Consider the following 18,445-nt stretch of genomic DNA (forward strand, 5'->3'; position numbering starts at 1 on the left):
ACCAGAATGATGACAAAACCAGAATGAATCCTCTCACGGTGCCGGTGGTGTTGGACCGGTGGAAGATAAAGGACGACCTCGGACACCAGAGATCATTCAGATCAGACCTCCATCACCTTCTACTTCAAAGCTGAACACACTCCGCTAGATCTCTTTTATTCATGTCTCTCCCACATCACTGCAAGAGTACATTTATTTCTGGCTTGTGTTATTTACATCCTGCAGGGTGTTTACGGACAGGTCTGCAGTGATATTTTAGTCGGGAAAAAGAAAAAGACTTTTAGTTACAAGAAAACTCGACCGACCCTTTATGAAATGAAGCCGGATGCAGAGGGCTGGAGTTCAATCACCAGTATTAAATAACTTGTTGAAAACAGGTTACGAAAATCAGAGATTGTGCATGAGTCAGAATTATCAGCTTTATCCTTTAAATGTGATTGCTGCTGCTTTAGTGAAATTATTCTGCAGAACACTTTTGCATTCCTCTGTTTGGTGACAGATGTGAGGGTTGGTGTTGACTCTGACCCAATGGGCCTGTGTTGGAACCTGCTGTCAGATATCTACTTGTTTTTTTTTTTAGTTTGACTGATGATGGTGGAAAGTCCAGCTCTCTGGGCGTTTTCTAACTTTTTCTCCGTTGCCGATTCGATCCGCAGACGACATTAATAAACAGGTAAACACGGGACAGGAATGGATTTGGTGGAGATTGATGGTTGTGTGAGAGCAGCGTGATGAAATGGTCTGCGAGAGTCCAACTAATACAAGCAGGAGAGAAGACATTTCCAGTGTGTTGAGAGAGTGTGTGTTTGACAGCTCTACAGGTATGTGAAACACGGATGAGTCTGGCAGACATCACCAACAGTCTTCACTGAGTGAGCAGACGGGGGAGAAAAAAAGAAATCCCCACGGATTGAGCAGCTGAAGGCAGCTGGAGTTGTTTTTCTTTCAGCTCGTCTCCTCTTACCTCCACTACCTGCCAAAAGCACATTCTTAGAGAGCTTCACCCACAGCGACACACACCTACAGCGACTCCACTTACTGGTTCCAGTACACACACACACACACACACACACACACACACACAAACAGAGATATTAATCGACATGCAAGGCAACGCGTGAGAGCAGAAAAGGTCCAATTAGAAAATGGGGGAAATGTGTTTGACAAAACAAATGTCTTCTTCAAAGAAGAGGTTGTGTTTTCACTGTTCATTCTATAAAATCCACCAGACAGATTTTAATGACCATCATGCATATTTAAGATTTAGCATCTACGAGTGTGGAATTTGGTGCAGATCTGAACAAAGTGATCCAGATTCACCACATCATAACAAAACACAGCAGCCTCACGAGGCTTGATTGGATTAAAAATGTCTGTCGGGTGGTGGTGGTGGAGGTTATGACTCTAGTTGTGTGTGTCATCGCATCTCCAGACAACATTTTCCTGCTAGCTGACTTGGGGCAGGTCATGCACATTGTTGTCACAACACATCACACCATGTCATCCCAGCTGAAGGTACAGCAGACAAACATGTCAGCTAGAAACCACCAGAGGCACCAGACACATGGATTCATTTATAGCAGATGCAAATAAAACGTCACGGACCCCAAAACAACAAGAAAACCTCGGGCATTACTGCAGGCAACTAATGAACCACGTGGCAATAATAGTGCAACAAAAGAAGAAAAAAAAAACATTTCTTATATTAATGCAATGAGAATAATCTGAGTGGTTTGACTTCCTGTTGATGAGCGAGCTGGTTGATATACCTTTATTTTGAAGATACAGAGTGGAAGTTACATGCGCGCTCCGCTCTGTGTTGCGACTTGATAATAAAATAAAGTACGAGCGTTCCTCATTGTGTTGAGTCGTAACGTTTTCATACATTTATTCATTCAAGTGTCAGAAACTTTTTTATAAACCCTCTTCATTTATGGCGGCGCTGATGTTACCTAAAAATGTGACGCTGAGGTATAAATGTAGCATAAAATCTATTTTTTGAACTATGACGTCATCGGTTGCTAGTTGAAATCCATGCTGCAGAATCCATTTCCTTCTTCCGCATTCTGAATCAGGTGTTTTGTGAAAAGTGAGACAGATATAGAATAGTTGCTTTCTTTCACTTACAATTCTTCTTCCACTTGAAGGAATTTAAACATTAAGTACTTCATTTAAATTTTAAGAGCTGAATTTTGCTGCATCTTTCATTGTTCTGATGCACGATCACACACAGAGATGCCACAAAAACAATAAATAAATAAAAATAAAAAATAAAAAACCGCTGACACCACTGTTAGAATATCCCCTAATATAATTCAGGCCTGACTGACTTCAGGAACTGAATGTATTGTGACAGGGAGACAGACTGGAAAACAGACGGGCACATAGCGCTGACCAAAATCCGCCACCTCAGCTGTTCACACACACACACACACACACACACACACACACACACACACACACACACACACACACACACACACACACACACACACACACACACACACACACACACAGACACACACGCTATCCAGAGAGGTGAAGGGGGAGCAGAGACAGAACACTAGAATCAAGCTAAAATCTTTTTTTTCATCCCTATAAAAAGTATCTCATTGATAACATCCCTTCAGGGAAGGTCAGGTTGATGAAAGAGTGCCACCGTTTGTAAAGTCAATCAAATGAACTGCCTAAGAAGAGAAAATGCTGAAGGGCTTCTACAAACAGCCACAGATGGAGTGAGAGACATCACGTGGACGTGGACAGAAACTCCCCGACTAACTGGATCTTACTGGATCTCCTGCCTTTTGCCCAAAATGAGTTTTGTTTGCTACTTCAAGGCAGAGAAATCCAGAAATCCACCAAACAGACTGAGCAAACAGTCAAGTTCAGGTGCTGGAACAGAGTCACATTTAGAAAGAGTTCACATATATATACATGTTTGATCTGAGGTGAGGTGCATGGTGCACGTCTGCAAATGTAAATGATTAATTTTAAAAAAAAAAAAGCACAACCGAAGAAGAGACAGGACAAGAGTCGCAATAGTGCAAAGACAAGTCCAGGTAAAGTACAAGTAAAAATAAATAGAAATTTGAAGACATCTTTTGAAGACAAGGACATCTGTGATCAAATTAAACTAAGTCAATAAAGCTTAACTTGAAAACAGGAAAACTCTTAGATTCTGCTCTCTCACTTAAGGCAAATTTGGGCATCGGTATGAAACTGACAGAAGATATTAAAACAGGATGGGTGTGTAGAAAGGTTAATTCTATTATTTGTTCCAATCCTTCGTTAATTCATGACAAAGCAGCTGAGAAATACACCAGGAACCATCAAAATATCAGGAAACGCATGAAGAGACCAGAAGAGGGGGGATGATGAGACAGATTGGTTTTGCCCTTAGTTTGATATTGAGCCGTTTTAGCGGTACTTAAAAGTTTCTTTGCACACAAACACTCCCTCATCACAACACATACCCTAGAATCACGTCACACGTGTATCCTGTTTACAACCAGCTGTCACCAAACTTTTCATCTCATCTCACCTGCTATTGGGTTTCACAGTGAGCTAATGCAAATACAAATAAACCAAAAAAACCCCCAAACCTATAGAATGAGCTTTTACCTAGGAGACCATGATGCTGTGTGGATGGTGGTGACATAAAAAATAATGTACTTTCCTCTTTCTACAGTTGGAGATGACATTTATTGCCAGTTTGCACATGAGTTTAATGCCCAAGCTGTTTGGTTTCTTTTTTTTTTTTAAGGAACCACCTGGACATTAAAGAAACCACATCCGCGCCTCAGTGATGACGAGCAGAAAAACTTCCCACACACTAACTATTATTCATCAATTAATAACCGTAATAATAATGACAATAATAATTATATTAGTGGTAAACATCAACGTAAGTAAATAAAACTTTTTTTTTTAAAGTAAAGTGCTTTTCCCCACAGAATCCAGCATCCGTTTACTGTTTATTTTTAAAAGCGGATACCAGTTCTGTAAAGATGAACACCTTTCTATTGAAACCTCAAAGGTGTGGAAATATTTTTCTTTTTTTAAAAAGCACAGTAGCTTGTTATCATGAGTAACAAAAAATATTAACAACCATGCTAGGATTTGCGATGCTAAAATTTTTACAGTATGCCAAATTGTACATAATAAATACTATGCCCTGCTTTTATACTATAAACCAACTGCATACTATATTTATCTACTCTCTAGAGTATATGGCAAAATGTTTGCACCAAAAAAAATTAGTCAAATCATGACTTTTGCAAAATTTCAGAGACACAAAAGTTTCTGAGATATTCTTGGGGTTGATCCAACTCCATCAAAAAGTAACTGTACTAAAAATGTAAGAACTTCCTCTATTTCTATCAACATCACACTGCAGACACAAATACATACTGTTTGTTACCTGGATATGATCTGATGTCATTTGTATTAAGTATGGACTGAGGTCACGCTTCAGGAGCATCTCAATTCGGGGGCCACATCCTCCAAAGGATGCGGTACATGAAGGCCAGGTTACTGAGTGCTGCTAAATGAGACGGTCTGGTCAAAGGGGAAAACTCTGCCTGTCCTTACTGTTACATAACGAAGAGCCGCATCTGTCGCCTAGCAACAATGACAGCTGTGCCACAGTTAAAGAAGTCCTAGAGAAAGATAATAGTGGAAGCAGGGGAGGTAAAATATGCAGCATGGTAGTGAAAGTAAAAATGCTGGATGGATGAGGAGGATCTGACCCTTAACATGAGAGGAAAGGAAAGGAAAGGAAAGGAAAGGAAAGGAAAGGAAAGGAAAGGAAAGGAAAGGAAAGGAAAGGAAAGGAAAGGAAAGGAAAGGAGAAGAGAGGAGGGAACTACAAGTCAATGCAATTTAAATTAGTAATTAAAAATGTCAGAAATGACTTGAATCACCTTGGAATATCATTATATTACAAATAGATAACAATATATTGAAAAAAAGATCTGACTCACTAAATTCTCTCCTTTCATTCATGTTAAACAAACTGCTCACAATAAAGCTGGGAAATATCCATTAAATATCATATTGTCTGTAACGCATGGCTTTATATATTCTGTATTAAACACTGTATTTACAGCAGCCTTTTATTTTCTGTCTAGCCTTTAGGAGAAAGGTCCATTCATCGAGGGAAGCTGTTGTAAGTCACCACTATTGAGGGCTGAGATCAGTTCAGGCCCCTTTTTTTTCCTGATGTGCTCCCAAATTTTTGGGATTGAAATGGCTGACATTTCCTACAGAAAAAACAACCAAAAAAACAGCATATCGACAGTCATAAACACACACGCGAGCTATTCATTCCCCCATCGGGAGATACAAAAGAGGAACCCTGGCAATAAAAGGAAAAGAGAAAAGGACACTGAAGCGCGAACGAATAGGTGTCAGTTTGACTGACTAATCAAGGTTGTTGCAACAGCAGACGTGCTTTTGAAGGAGATACGCACTGAGACGGGAGGATCTGCCCTCCTAAGACAGCTTCAAGCAGCCAGATGGGGTCACCTGGCCGCAAATACAAAGAGCATCTTCTACGTACACATCAGTTCATGTCAAATGAGGAAAAAAAAAATGTACAGAGTAATATTAGTTAAACACAGTCGACACACTGAGAAGAAAAAAAAGGTTCGGTTTGCGAGTTAAGGCTTAAACATGACAGAAGCGACACCGTGTGTGTGTGTGTGTGTGTGTACATAAATGCCAGAAACAAAGAGCACTATGGCTTACTTTCACACCATTTGCGACCCCAAATACTATTTCACTTCAATACCTACTGCAGGGATGCAAAATGGCCATCACAGAAAGGCCACTAGAGGGAGCTGTGACATTCAGCTGACGATGTGTGCCTCCCTCCGTACGCTTCAGGCTTTAAGGTGGTTCGCTTCCTACTAGAGCCTCTTTCTTTTAAAGTAGTCAGCGTACTGCCCCCCCAGGCCTTGGGAGTGCTGCCCGATGTAGGCGCCGTCTGATGATGTCACTTCCTGTACGGCCAATTGAGGGTACTCCCTCTTGTGGCCCCTTGTCTGGTTCTGATGAGACAGTAATGAAAAGGGTTGAAACTCCTTTCAAAAACTTTCTTCACATAAAAGTTTGGTAATTTAAGATTTAATCTTTGTCCTGCTTTCTACTCACGTAGTAGTAGGTGTTCCAGTCGGCGGTGGCAGTGTGTGCATGTGTGACAGCGTTTGGCGTGGCCGCCGCTGGGTGTGGCGCCCCGAGGAAGCCGGGCATTAAGGGCAGGGTGCTGTAGGTGGGGAGCACGGCGGCGGCTGGCAGGACGGCCGGTGGAGGGGCCACGCCGTTACTGACAGCATGCAGAGAGACTCCCAGAGGCTTACACACATCTACCTCCTAAAACACACACACACACACACACACACACACACACACACACACACACACACACACACACACACACAGGACGACAACTTATTTTCAGAATGCAAACAGAAGCATTTTTTCCATGTTCCAGCTTACAAAATAATTTACTTTTACGTCAATTTAGTTACTCCTTTATGTTACTCATTCTGCCCCCTAGTGGCTAGAATGTCCATGATACTCACACACAATTACTAAAGCTTCTTTAATTTCATCCATCCATCCAACCAATCAACCATTTTCCATCTGCTTTTCTGCCTAGTGGGACACAGCTGACGCTGGATTCCATTCCAGTTGACTACAGGCGAGGGTCAGGGTACACCCCGGATGCGTCGCCGGTGCATCACACGGGCACAACCACAGACAAACTACCACTCATGCATACACTCACAACTACGGTCTTTCTGAAATGATCAATTCACCTAAAATTTCATTTTTTTGGAGGTGGGAGGAAGCCGGAGAACCCAGAGAGAACCCACCCAAACACGGGGAGAACTTACAAACGTACAAACTCCTCACTGAAAGGGTTCAAACCCGTGACCTTCTTGCTTCACCGTGCTGCTCTGTTTCATTTCATAAGTCACAATATAATTTCAAGAGATTTTAAGATCAGTTGAATGCAATAAAAAAAGTAACTTGATAAGCTCACTGGCTGAATCTTCAGGCTAACACTCCACACACACACACACACACACACACACACACACACACACACACACACACACACACACGCTCGTGTCGCCTTCAGCAGCAGACCAGGCCTGGCTTCTCAGGGTGCGTGGAGACGACTGGTATCAGCTGCTGGGTGCTGAGTGATGTGTTGCCCCTAACAGGGGTATCGGTGTCACGCAGAGGTCACTGTCTCCAAATAAACATGTGGACAAAGTGGATGTAAATACCAGCGCGCCGCTCCGGAGGCAGATCTCTAACCCCGAGTATGTAGGACAGGATCTTATCCGTCTCTTCTGAGAGACAGCTTCTGTTCTGCAGAGTCCATCTGCCATTTTTTGTTTTGGTTAGAATTGTGCGTGTGTGTGTGTGTGTGTGTGTGTGTGTGTGTGTGTGTGCACCTTATTCGTGTAAGCCTGGTTGGCCGTTGCAGGCTGAGAGTAGTACTGAGTGACCGCCTGCATGTAGGAACTGTAATCCCCGTACGTCGACACCGGCGGAGCCTGGAATTCAAGACGGATAAAAACGGATTACTGTAACTCGAACTTTTCAAGACCACTCAGATAAAACGAACAAACAAGCAAACAAACAATCACAAACACACCTTTAACCCCTTCCTACCTGAGCGTGCTCTTTGCTGTAGTCGGTGGCCGTGCCGTCCTGTGCAGCGGCCGTGTTGTAGGTGTGAGCTTGTGCCGCTTGATAGTGGTGGTACCACTGCTGCATGGCATCCTAAAAACACACACGCGCGCGCACACACACACACACACACACACACACACACACACACACATGCGCCTTTATCATGCATTCTTATTGTTCCCTTCCTTTGTCTTGCAGGACAAATTAAAGCCAGCGTCTGATCAGCTGTCTAATCCTGATTCTTTTTTTTCTTTTCTTTTTTTTGTGGATGAGTAGCTTTTAAAAAAATTGGTTTGTAATATAAAAACTAAAATGTCACATTTGCCTCTTGTTTCTCGGAGGCAGAAAAGCCAAGAGAGAAATGGAGCGACAGAAAGAAAATGATGGAGAAACTGCAGTAGGGAGGATTCGGCGGAGTGTCGAGGAAGAGGAGAGGAGTGGGGGACAGATGGAAAGACACGGCGTTCTCTGGCAAATCCTCACTCATTCTGTCCGTCCAAATATCCATCCTCATCTCCACCTCCCATCGCTACAGCTCACTCCATCACTGCTGCACTCATGTGTCCTTCTATCCATCATCTATTCAAACCTTTGAGTAACTTTGAGTAACAAGTGTGAACAGGCAGACCTACATCCGCCCGTCTGTGTCTTTATGACTTGTCTACCTGCGCCAGCCTACCTGTGTGTAGGCCTGGTTGTATTGGCTGTAGTCGCTGGAGGTATCGGTGCTGTACGGAGCTGTGGTTGTAGCTGCGCCGCTGTGGGAGAAGGAGCCAGAGCTCTGGGAGACGACGGGAGCAACCGAGGTTGGATACAAGCCGGAGGCTGGCTGTCCTCCCTGGGTTTTACTCCCCACTGATCCTGGAGAAGCAGAGGAGGAAGAGGAAGAGGAGGAGGATCATTGCACTCATACCGACACCAGGATTGGAAAAAGTGGCAGCGATTTCCTGCAAGTCAGTCGAAGAAACTTTTAATTCTGGATCATAAGTGGAAATAGAGCATCAGCAATCAGGAAGGAAACCCTGAGCAACCCATAGAAAAAAAAAACTTGTACGGACATTTATTCCCATATGCTGAAAAAAAAAATTATCTGAATAAAAATGATCCTCCCAGAAAAAAGGTTTGACATTTTAAACAGCCAATAAATCTGGAATTCTTTCTTTGTATGTTCTTTAAAAAAGATTAAAACGATCAAATTCAGAAACAATAAATCATTCATTACTCCATAAATATACTTTCTAACATTTTTGTAATGACACACGGAACTCATTCCCTCCACAAAAAAGGATGGGTGGATGGTGATTGGATTTTGGCATAAATCCTAAATTTAAATTTTGTTAAATTACAGCTTTCTAAATTAGCAAAATGACAATAATGTAAAACTGTATAATCAAGACTATCAAGTTGTCTAATATTTTTGAAAATGTGTTCCGTAGCGTGGGTCTGGGTTATTATGTAAATCAATCACTCTGTAGATTATATATCTCTATCGTTTTATTCCTGGGTGCCTTTTGACATATTTCCATTCTGTCTAAAGTCTGGACATCTACACCATGACAACAGAAACAAATCAGACCCAATTGATTTGGTCAGTGAATCCAGGCTGACTAGAGATGCCTGGTATGAAGAACCTTGTGAAGACGTATTCCAAGACCTGCAGGGCTTTCGTTGTCCTGCGTTCACATAGTTTTGTCAAAACCTTGATTAATAACACCGGTTGAGATGTACGCCTTCACCTCACCTTGCAGAACCACTCCTGGCATCACGCTGGCCAGGTTCAGGTAAGGGTTGGAGGGCAGTCTGACCTCTTTAGGAGGGTCACCTAACAGAGAGCTTTGACTGCTGCTCACCTAAAAGAGAAACAAACACGTTTTATCGGTGGGTTTTGGCGTCAAATCTCAGGTTTGAATCTCAGACAATCCCGCCTGATGCTCCGTGGGCAGACGGCTCTGAGCGGCGCCGTACCGTCCTCACCATAAGGTTTTTTATTTAATGATGAAAAGATTCTGTTGAAGTGCTGGAAAGGCCACGGGGACCTGGGAGGACTGCGCGCTTTGTTAATTACACTCCTCTGTAAAGAGACTTCAGAGAAGGCGCCGCTCCCCTAAGATCTCCAGCGCTGTGATTATCACTGAACTTTTATGAGTGGTGATTTATCACGAAATGATGGATGAAGGATAATTTTGTCAAACCAGACCTGGTCGGAAGAAATGAAGAGAAGCACAAAATCGGGCGGCTATTCAGATCCTGACAAAAGGCGCAGAAGTGCATTATGGGGGTTTCTCAGGGGAAAAGCTCTAGTGGGACTAAAGCTGCTACACATAAACGCATGTAATGTGTGTGTGTGTGTGTGTGTCGCCAGCTGTCATTTCATGCAGTGAAATTTAAAGTCAGCATCTCGAAATTAGAAGACATATCTGTTTGCGTGTGGATTCGCGTTTGCTATACTCACCATGCCTGCTAGGGGGCAGCCTTCGGAGCTGCCGTGTTGTCCTGTTGATGTGTAAACCCCTCCAGCAGGGTTGGGTGGAGGCAGGCCAAGGCCTGAGTTACCTATACCGAAGCTGTAACTCTGTGCCTGCGAATGAGCACCTGCCATGGTCCCAGGTGGAGCTGGCTGCCTCTCACAGGAGGCGGAGGAGGAAGAAGAAGAGGAGGAGGTGGAAGCAGAGGAGGTCGTGGAGAGAGGATAGGTGCAATTTTGTTCTCCACCCACACCTCGAGCCTGGAGGTATGGCATCACACCTGCTGCCGGTGCCATCACCGTGGCATTGTGAGCAGACGACGGCGCCGACTCTTGGCCCAACTCTGCAAGAAGAGGAGAGAATGAAAGGAAATGGAAAGAGGAATGGAAAATGAAAGGGAAAAGAAATGGAACAGGATGGAAGCGGTAAAAGAAAATTAAGTGCAAAAACATGCAGGATAAACAACAGGATGGAAAAGCAAAGATAAATAAATCAATGGATATTGGACGCAAAGATAGAAGAGATGAAAATGTAGGAAAAGGGAACACGAGGGGGGAAAAGGAAAATTAAGGGAAAATAGAATATGCACAACAGAAAGAAATAAAAATAAAGAAAAAATGCACAAATGAAAACAAAGATAATGAAAAGAGACACGCAGGTATGAAACGGAAATGAGATGGCCAAACGGAAAGAAGAACAAAGGAGAAACAGAGGGAATGAAAAGAATTACAAAAACAATATGCAACAAAAGAAAGAGAAGGAAAGGGATGTGTACGGATAACGACAGAGGGGAAATGAAAAAAGGAAAGGAAGGGAAGGAAGACAAAAGAAAAGAAACAAAAGTCAATGAAAGCAAAAACAATCAAGTGAAGGGAAATAAAAGCCATGGCCTGAGAGATGTCAGATAAACATTTCAAATGTTATTTTGCCGATGACCATCGGCGTCACCGTCTCCTCCGGACAGAGACGGATCGCTCAGACGGCTGGAGGCTGAGAGCGCCGCCTCAGCGTCTCTGCAGAGCCGGCTGTAATATCTGAGGGGGGGGGGCTCGTACATCACCGCTCATCATGTTTATTTACAGCCCGGCACTTTGCTCCACACTCCCAATCCTTCACTCACTGCAGCGTTTAATGAACACACACACACACACACACACACACACACACACACACACACACACAGGAATGAACACACATAATTTCAACTAAGAGGTGAACCCCCTCCCCACACACACACACACACACACGCATGCACACACACACACACACATGCAATCACACTTATAAATCCAATATTGCTTTGACAAACGACCTCCACCACACAATAAAACAAGCCCCTAAGCTAAAAAAAACCCCCCAAACAAACCCAGACACAAACACATACTGATAAAAGCCTCGAATTACACACTCACACTATTATACCTCATAGGGACACATCCCAACATGCAATGGTGCACACACAATTTATTATACATCGCTCTTATCTAAAATAACAACTTCCACTTCTGGGAATTTGGAGTGTGAATGCAAAAATGCACATCTGGGGCGACACGGACGAATCTGCAGAAGGGCAAACCCCCGACACCTCACATCAACGCACCGCCGTGGGGAGTTATTTAAATATCTTCCTCTCATCAGTGAAGAAAATCACACTTCCCAGCGAGAAAAACAGTGGAGAAAATTGGAAATTCTCCGAGGGATAAGTCGAGGCAAATGTTCCGTCTTTACTGTGGAACAGGTGGATCAGGTTTATGATGTAAGATTAGATTTCCTGGCAGATTTCAGGTTGGAATACAAAGTGACATACCTGTACAGGTAGCTCATTATAACAGCCTTAACAGGATTTATTGTAGGATGCCTGTACACACCTCTGCTTCAGCACTTTGGTCATATGCCATCTTGACGTGGGCGTAGCTTTGATTGCGAATGAGTCTAGGTTAGCCACACCCCTTTCTGGAAGTGGGTGTGGCTTGATCTAACCAATGCTTTTCCCCAGTTTGAGTGTAGCCAGATGAAACTCAAGGGAAGGTGCAAAAAGCCACCATAGTTGACCTGAACGGTGCTTCAAAGTGAATATTTTCTGATCGAAGCTTCACAGTTGCGACCTCTATTTGTTGTTTGGGACAATTTCTCTTTATACAAGAGGTCGTTTGAGTGGGAAACTATTTCCCAGCAGATAAATATAAAGGATCAGAAGTTTTCAGATGTTGTAATTTTGGCAGATGATAGAAAAAAAAGAAAGAAATGAAATGAAGAAGAAGTGCTTAAACAAAAACACAGGAGACATGACGGAGGTCTCGTTATTCTGAGGTGGGGCAGAGGCGTGATGATACTCTGCTCACCTGCTGGAGAATCTCCCAGAAGGCCTTTCCCCAGCGAGACCAGGCCCGGAGGCCTCAGAGCCAGAGCTTTCTGCATCAGCAGCCTGGACGGGTCCCCGAGCAGACTGGAGACCTGTGGAGGAGGAGGAGGAGGAGGAGGAAGAGGAGATGAAAGAGCAACATGAGAAGGATGGATGGAGGAGGAACGCATGGTAGATGAAAGAAAGGAGAAAAAAATAGGAGGAGGAGAGGAAACAGATCAGAGAGGTGATGGAGAGAAAATCACATTATTTTAAAAATGAAAACAGCCACTCTGAACTGAAGCAGAACGGATATAAATCAATATGAAATATCTTTTTCACATTCCCATCTACACTCGTGCGCTAAAAGTGGATGTTAGTTGGTAAATCTGGAGGAAATGATGAGGAACCACAAAGAAAAGAAAAATACAGGGTTTTAAAAGCAGGAAAAGATATGAAGAATAACACACACACACAGCATTCAGCACATTCTAAGACAATATCCGTCACTGCCAACATCAGATATGCAAAATAGGCTAATAAAAAATGTACAGGAATAAAAAATTAAAAAAAATCCAGCACCTCAAGGTCTTCCTTCAAACAGGAAAGAAGCAATTAGGTTGGGTGAATTTGAGATTGTCAGGAATAAAACGCTGAAGATGAAAAAGTAAGGGCACGTATGCGTGAGCCCACATCTACCGCGCCGACCCTCTCGACCTTCATCAAACGCTGACACACACACACACACACACACATACAAACACAAACAGGTGTCTCACGCTGCTGATGCGCTTGTCTTTAATGTGGAGAAGCTGTTGCTGAGCGAGCTGCATGTGCAGGAGGTTCTGGAGGACTAATCCATTACCGATCATAGCGCTCTGCAGGGAAACAGGAAAACACACGTTATTATTGTAAAAACACACCAAAACCGGCTCGACACGGATTCATCCCGACCTGGTGGGCTTTTCCCAGCGTGAGTAGAGCCGTGGTGAGGGGAGGTCTGAGGAACGGCAGGCCGGCGTGACGACCGTACTTCCCTAAAAAAAAAAAAAAAGACAAACAAAACAGCGAATGAAACATTGTTCAGCTTGGTAATTTTCTTTTTTTAAACTAAAAGTTGTTTTCTCTGATGCGTGAATCAATCATTATCTCATCAGTCGTACGCGGGCAAATCATTAGTCAGACAACCAATCCATCAGTCATCCGCAACATGGCAAACAGCCACGCTGCCTTCTGCTTCACAACAAGCTTAACACTGGGATTTTACGTCAGCACAAAGGAGTTGGAGTTTGATTTGAATTTTTATATTTTCAATCCTTTGAAGGTGCATTTGAAAAGTAGCTCAAAAACAAACAAATGCAACGCAGCAAAGAAAATCAGAATGCTAAATTCAAACGTTTTCTTTATTGTGAGTCATCAGTACTAAAATCCTCTAATACAAACGGCCTTTAGCTTCACCTCCTCGCCAAAAGTTTTAGTCACAAATTAGTTGATTTGTTTCTGCAAAATGCAAAAATTAAAATTGGTCTCCATGTTGTGGATCACCACCAGATATTTTAATTTTGATTACTATTTGATTAATTCTTATTATTCTTTATTTTTTTTAAAAAAGGCTGCAGTGTTGGAAAAAAGTGAGAAAGGGATCCAGAATCTCCATCAGAACCTGGATCCATCACAAAAACTCAATCCACACTACCAGTTCTAACTTCTAGTTCTAGTTCCATACATATTCCTGGTTCAGGATCAATTTCAGGAAAATCCGATCATCTTTCTCACATCCAAGCCACCGCCACCTTTGCTCATTCTATATTACAGGATCCCCTCATAATTAATGTAAGCGTCAATGCTAATGTTAGCTTCTACCGAAATAGGTAGAAAAAAGTTTAACATTTAATCAAGGCCCTAATTTTAGACTTTAATTGTGGTGGCTCGTCTTAAAGACAGCCCTCTTCCATCTTTTCTCCTTCCTGTCCTCATTTATTCCTCTAATGTCACACAATTTCATTTTCATACCTGATTAGACATTCATCAAATAATGAAGGTCTGGACAAAGTGATTACAGTATGTAGGAGTGTCTTTGATTATCACCCAGGACCACACAGAACACTCAAAGGAGCATGTTCAGAAAGTTCCGGACGCTGATTGGCTCTCAGATCTCAGATTATTTCTAATGGTCAGTGTAGGAGTTTGATGCTAAGCACCGTTCTTGAGTTAAGTTCGGAGTTTTAGCTGCATGTTGCCAAGGAAACCAAAACGGCTCTAAACAATGTTTAAATGTTTAAATCCCGTTTCCTTTTTCATTGTACAAAACTTTCTGTTCCTCTTGGTTGAAGCTCTAAAATGGTTTTCAATAATTCTGGTTAAATGTGACTGAAAAACTTTTGATAAAACGTTTAAAAAAGGTAAAACTCGCATCCATAAAACCTGCAAATTAACTCTGATTTCTAAAGCACGTCTTGGTGAAATACTTCACTCACAATCACACAAGTAAAGCATGCCGACGAGAAATCTACTTTCACATCCTTGAGGAATGTTGTGTTGCACAAAACGCAACGAAAATTGCGGCAAATCAAGTAGATGCGATCCGGCAGCATAAAAGAAATCAAGAAATAATGATTGGGTATAATCACACATTCAGTAAAATTACTCTTTATCATTATTTCTGGGGCTTTAATTTTCAAAGTAGTCAGACTTCCTTGACAAAACTTCACAAATTCAACGTAACATTGAGAAGGTCTGCAACAGAAAATGCAAATTTGTCCATGTTGCCAGCCACTGTTGCTGTGAGGACATTTGAAGTTAAGCTATTTGAGAAAAACAGCGGAGCTCATTCTCTAGTTAGGCAGAATTAAACCAGCATAGGAGGAAAAAGTTGTAGGAAAGTGGCCACAAACGCAGAAATTCTTTGATCTGCAAAATTTAAAGAGATGGACTGAAGCGCACCAGCTGTGGGAAAACTGTCGTACCTCCTCTCTTCCCAGTGTGGTGCGGTCGCATGAGGATCTGCAGGGCGGCCGGGTTGGTCATACTGGTCAACAACTGGGCCAGGTTGGGTTCTGGTAGCAGACCTTTTCTGTTACTCAGAATCTGGAGGGTGGAAATCACACATACACAAGTTAATAATACTATGAGTGTGTGTGTGTGTGTGTGTCTGTGTACAGTGTGTGCTTTGTTCTTGTCATTATGAGTCCCTGATGGCTGCAGTAACCATTACGCTAGTTTACATCATCAGGATATGTCTGCCGTGTCAGCACAGGGGAGTTGATCTGGGAGACAAAATAAGTGCATAAGAAAAAAGAGAAAGGGACAGAGTGAAGAAGAAGACAAGAAGGAGTGGGAATGATGTGGAGGAGCCGGCAAGAGCTCAGAGAAAAGTGTCAGAAACTAAAACAAATTTGAAGTTAGCTCTCTAACAGGCATTAATTTATAAGTTTTTTGCCAATTTTATATGTTGACAAAAACAAAACAAAACTGTCATCCTATTTGTGTTAAGGTAGTGACAATTGTTCAATCTGGAGGCGCGAAAAATGAAACCACACAAAAGACAACACAAGATATTTTATCTGAAATTCTGGCGTTCAGTCTTCAAATTTTACTGTCAAATTCTAAGTAATAAGTTGCAAGCTGGAAAAGAATATAGTGAGTATTGTTCATTAAGAGTGTAAAGCTTTTGAAATCAGCTGAACAGCTTCATAAAGGACCTGGCAACATAATCAAACATGGCAACAAACACTGTCTTTGGTTGGACTCAGACGGTGAATCGTGAGGATTATGTGACATCCTACCAAATTCAAACTGTGCGAAAAGCAAAAATAAATACGGATTTATTTCAAAAGGACAAAACAGTCAGAAGTTTGGTATAAATTTTCTAACTTTATGGAGGATACTATATTAAATAGGTTTTTGTGATTTTTGTAATACTTGCAACAGTAACTAAGATTTTGAAAACTAACGTCGTCGTCTACGGGAGGAAGAAAGCGATGTAGCTCATTAACTGGATGTTTCCTACTCTTGTTTGATCCCATTTGAAGAGAATGTCAGGAATATAGTTTTTATTCACATTCTCAACAATTATTCATCTTCCACTCTTTTGAACCGGTAGCCTTTGACACAGCTGATGGAGGGAAACAGGAGCCACCCAGCAGGAATCATCAGGCCTGCGTCATACGGGCTTCTCGCAGCTCCACCTGTTCTAGTCTGTTCAGCTTGAAATGCTCATTTGGTGCCCATGTTTTAATGACTTTGTAATGTATTGCATTCAAACATCTCACTGTAGCTACTGCCTCTGTTAACACGAATGAAAAGCAAGTTTTACTCTATGAATGTTTCCTCTACTGCCATGACGATGAAACTCTGACTGATGTTAGATCATCCGTCTGAGTTCAGTGAGGTGATGGTGGTGAATACGATCAAATCTTCTTGGGATTTGTGATGTTCCAGTTTCTGACAGCTAATTTATTTGACATAAATTCAACAAATTGACTAAATTTGCTTCATTTTCTTTCCCCCTTATCCTTCTCCACAGGCATGGGTCAAATTCAGAGAAAGATTTCACACAGTGTGATTAAAGAAAGCATCTCGAATATTTAAGAGCTCATTTAAGTCTCCACTGCTCGCACGAAAGCTGCAGCGATGTCATTAAAATCAAATGGTAGATTTAGTCATGGAAATACAACATTTCTGTTTAATTCAACTGTTCAATGATGAAGCAAAACAATTACATAAAGTGTAATTATGCACAAAAATTAAAAAAAAAATCATGCCAGGCGTAGTTTACCCTGTTGACGATGAAGCTCGTGCTTCATTTGACAAAAAGCCAGAATTCCTTGACGTAAATCTGCAGCCCTCTTTTAATCAAAAGAAAAACTGTATGCCTAATTCCCATGGAAGGATTCAATCACCCATTACTCTGTGAAATGTAATTCAATAGACCCAAATGAAACCCTATTGAATCAGGCAGCATCAAATCAAATGGAGCAGCCCTCGTAGATCCTCCCCGCCCCCGACGGCGCGCCGCTTGTACTCGCCGGCTGGCCCCAAAGACACAGCTATTTAAAACAACATTGGCAAGATGGTGATATTTGCTTCTCGTCTGCCTCTGAGCTACGGCGTGACTTCAGCTCAAGTCACCCCTTGTTTCCTCCCTGTCACATCCTGAAGAGAGAGCATCACTGATGGGGATGGAGTGGGTCTGACTCCAGCCTGTCAGCGAAGAAGAAGTGGAGCCTACTGCGCGCACACACACACACACACACACACACACACACACAAATAGTGCGTAATGTTACACCGAAGAAAATTGGCATGTGTGTGTGTGTGTGTGTGTGTGTGTAAGGCCAGTCTTAGCTGACAGCGTCTTTCAAGGGAAGAGAGAGAGAGAGAGAACGAGAGTGAGAGAGAGGAAGGACATGATGATGATGATGATGATGATGATGATGATGATGATGATGATGATGATGAGGATGATGAGGAGGAGGTTTCTCTCTTCATTTTTTTTTTTTTTCCTCTTGCTGGAGAAAATGTCACCACGCATCAGTCTGTTTGGCTACTGGCACTAAAATCCAACCACACACCCACACAGGGAGGTAAGGGAGCCGCGAAGAAGGGAAGGCGAGAAGTATCACGTAAGGAGAGGGATGGAGGGAAAAGAAAGGAGGAGGAAGGAGGAGGCCATCTGGTCCTCAGCATTCACACTCGGATTCGCTAAACTGGAGGAATGAGAGAACTGCCCCAAAGGAGAAGTGTAGCCAGGAGTAGGTCTTGATCTCTCTCTCCAAAAATCTGATGTTTCCTTAACCAGCTGTCACCGCAATAATCTCAATGCCCCCCCCCCCCGGGCTGCAGCGCAAACCACCTCCCGAGATCTACCTCTTCCTCCATCCTTTTTTTCTTTTACACCCCTTATTGTCCTCCTTCCTCGAAACATCTG

General features: G+C 42.6%; 1 protein-coding gene across 1 annotated transcript in view; it reads right to left on the reverse strand.

Annotated features, from left to right (window-relative positions):
- Window positions 1–4,980: 4,980 nt before the first annotated feature.
- raver2 (ribonucleoprotein, PTB-binding 2) overlaps window positions 4,981–18,445 on the reverse strand; it is a 53,713-nt gene continuing 40,248 nt past the window's right edge. Inside the window, exons 6-16 of the mRNA XM_068319936.1 lie at window positions 15,483–15,603; window positions 13,471–13,553; window positions 13,296–13,394; window positions 12,518–12,629; window positions 10,163–10,518; window positions 9,452–9,560; window positions 8,390–8,571; window positions 7,690–7,800; window positions 7,470–7,571; window positions 6,154–6,372; window positions 4,981–6,050 (exon numbers count right to left, since the gene is read on the reverse strand). Coding sequence (XP_068176037.1) covers window positions 5,910–6,050; window positions 6,154–6,372; window positions 7,470–7,571; window positions 7,690–7,800; window positions 8,390–8,571; window positions 9,452–9,560; window positions 10,163–10,518; window positions 12,518–12,629; window positions 13,296–13,394; window positions 13,471–13,553; window positions 15,483–15,603 — 1,635 coding nt within the window. The 3' untranslated portion in view covers window positions 4,981–5,909. The remainder of the gene's footprint in view (window positions 6,051–6,153; window positions 6,373–7,469; window positions 7,572–7,689; window positions 7,801–8,389; window positions 8,572–9,451; window positions 9,561–10,162; window positions 10,519–12,517; window positions 12,630–13,295; window positions 13,395–13,470; window positions 13,554–15,482; window positions 15,604–18,445) is intronic.

This window comes from Antennarius striatus, chromosome 7 (genome assembly GCF_040054535.1).
Source record: "Antennarius striatus isolate MH-2024 chromosome 7, ASM4005453v1, whole genome shotgun sequence".
Classification (NCBI taxonomy): domain Eukaryota; kingdom Metazoa; phylum Chordata; class Actinopteri; order Lophiiformes; family Antennariidae; genus Antennarius; species Antennarius striatus.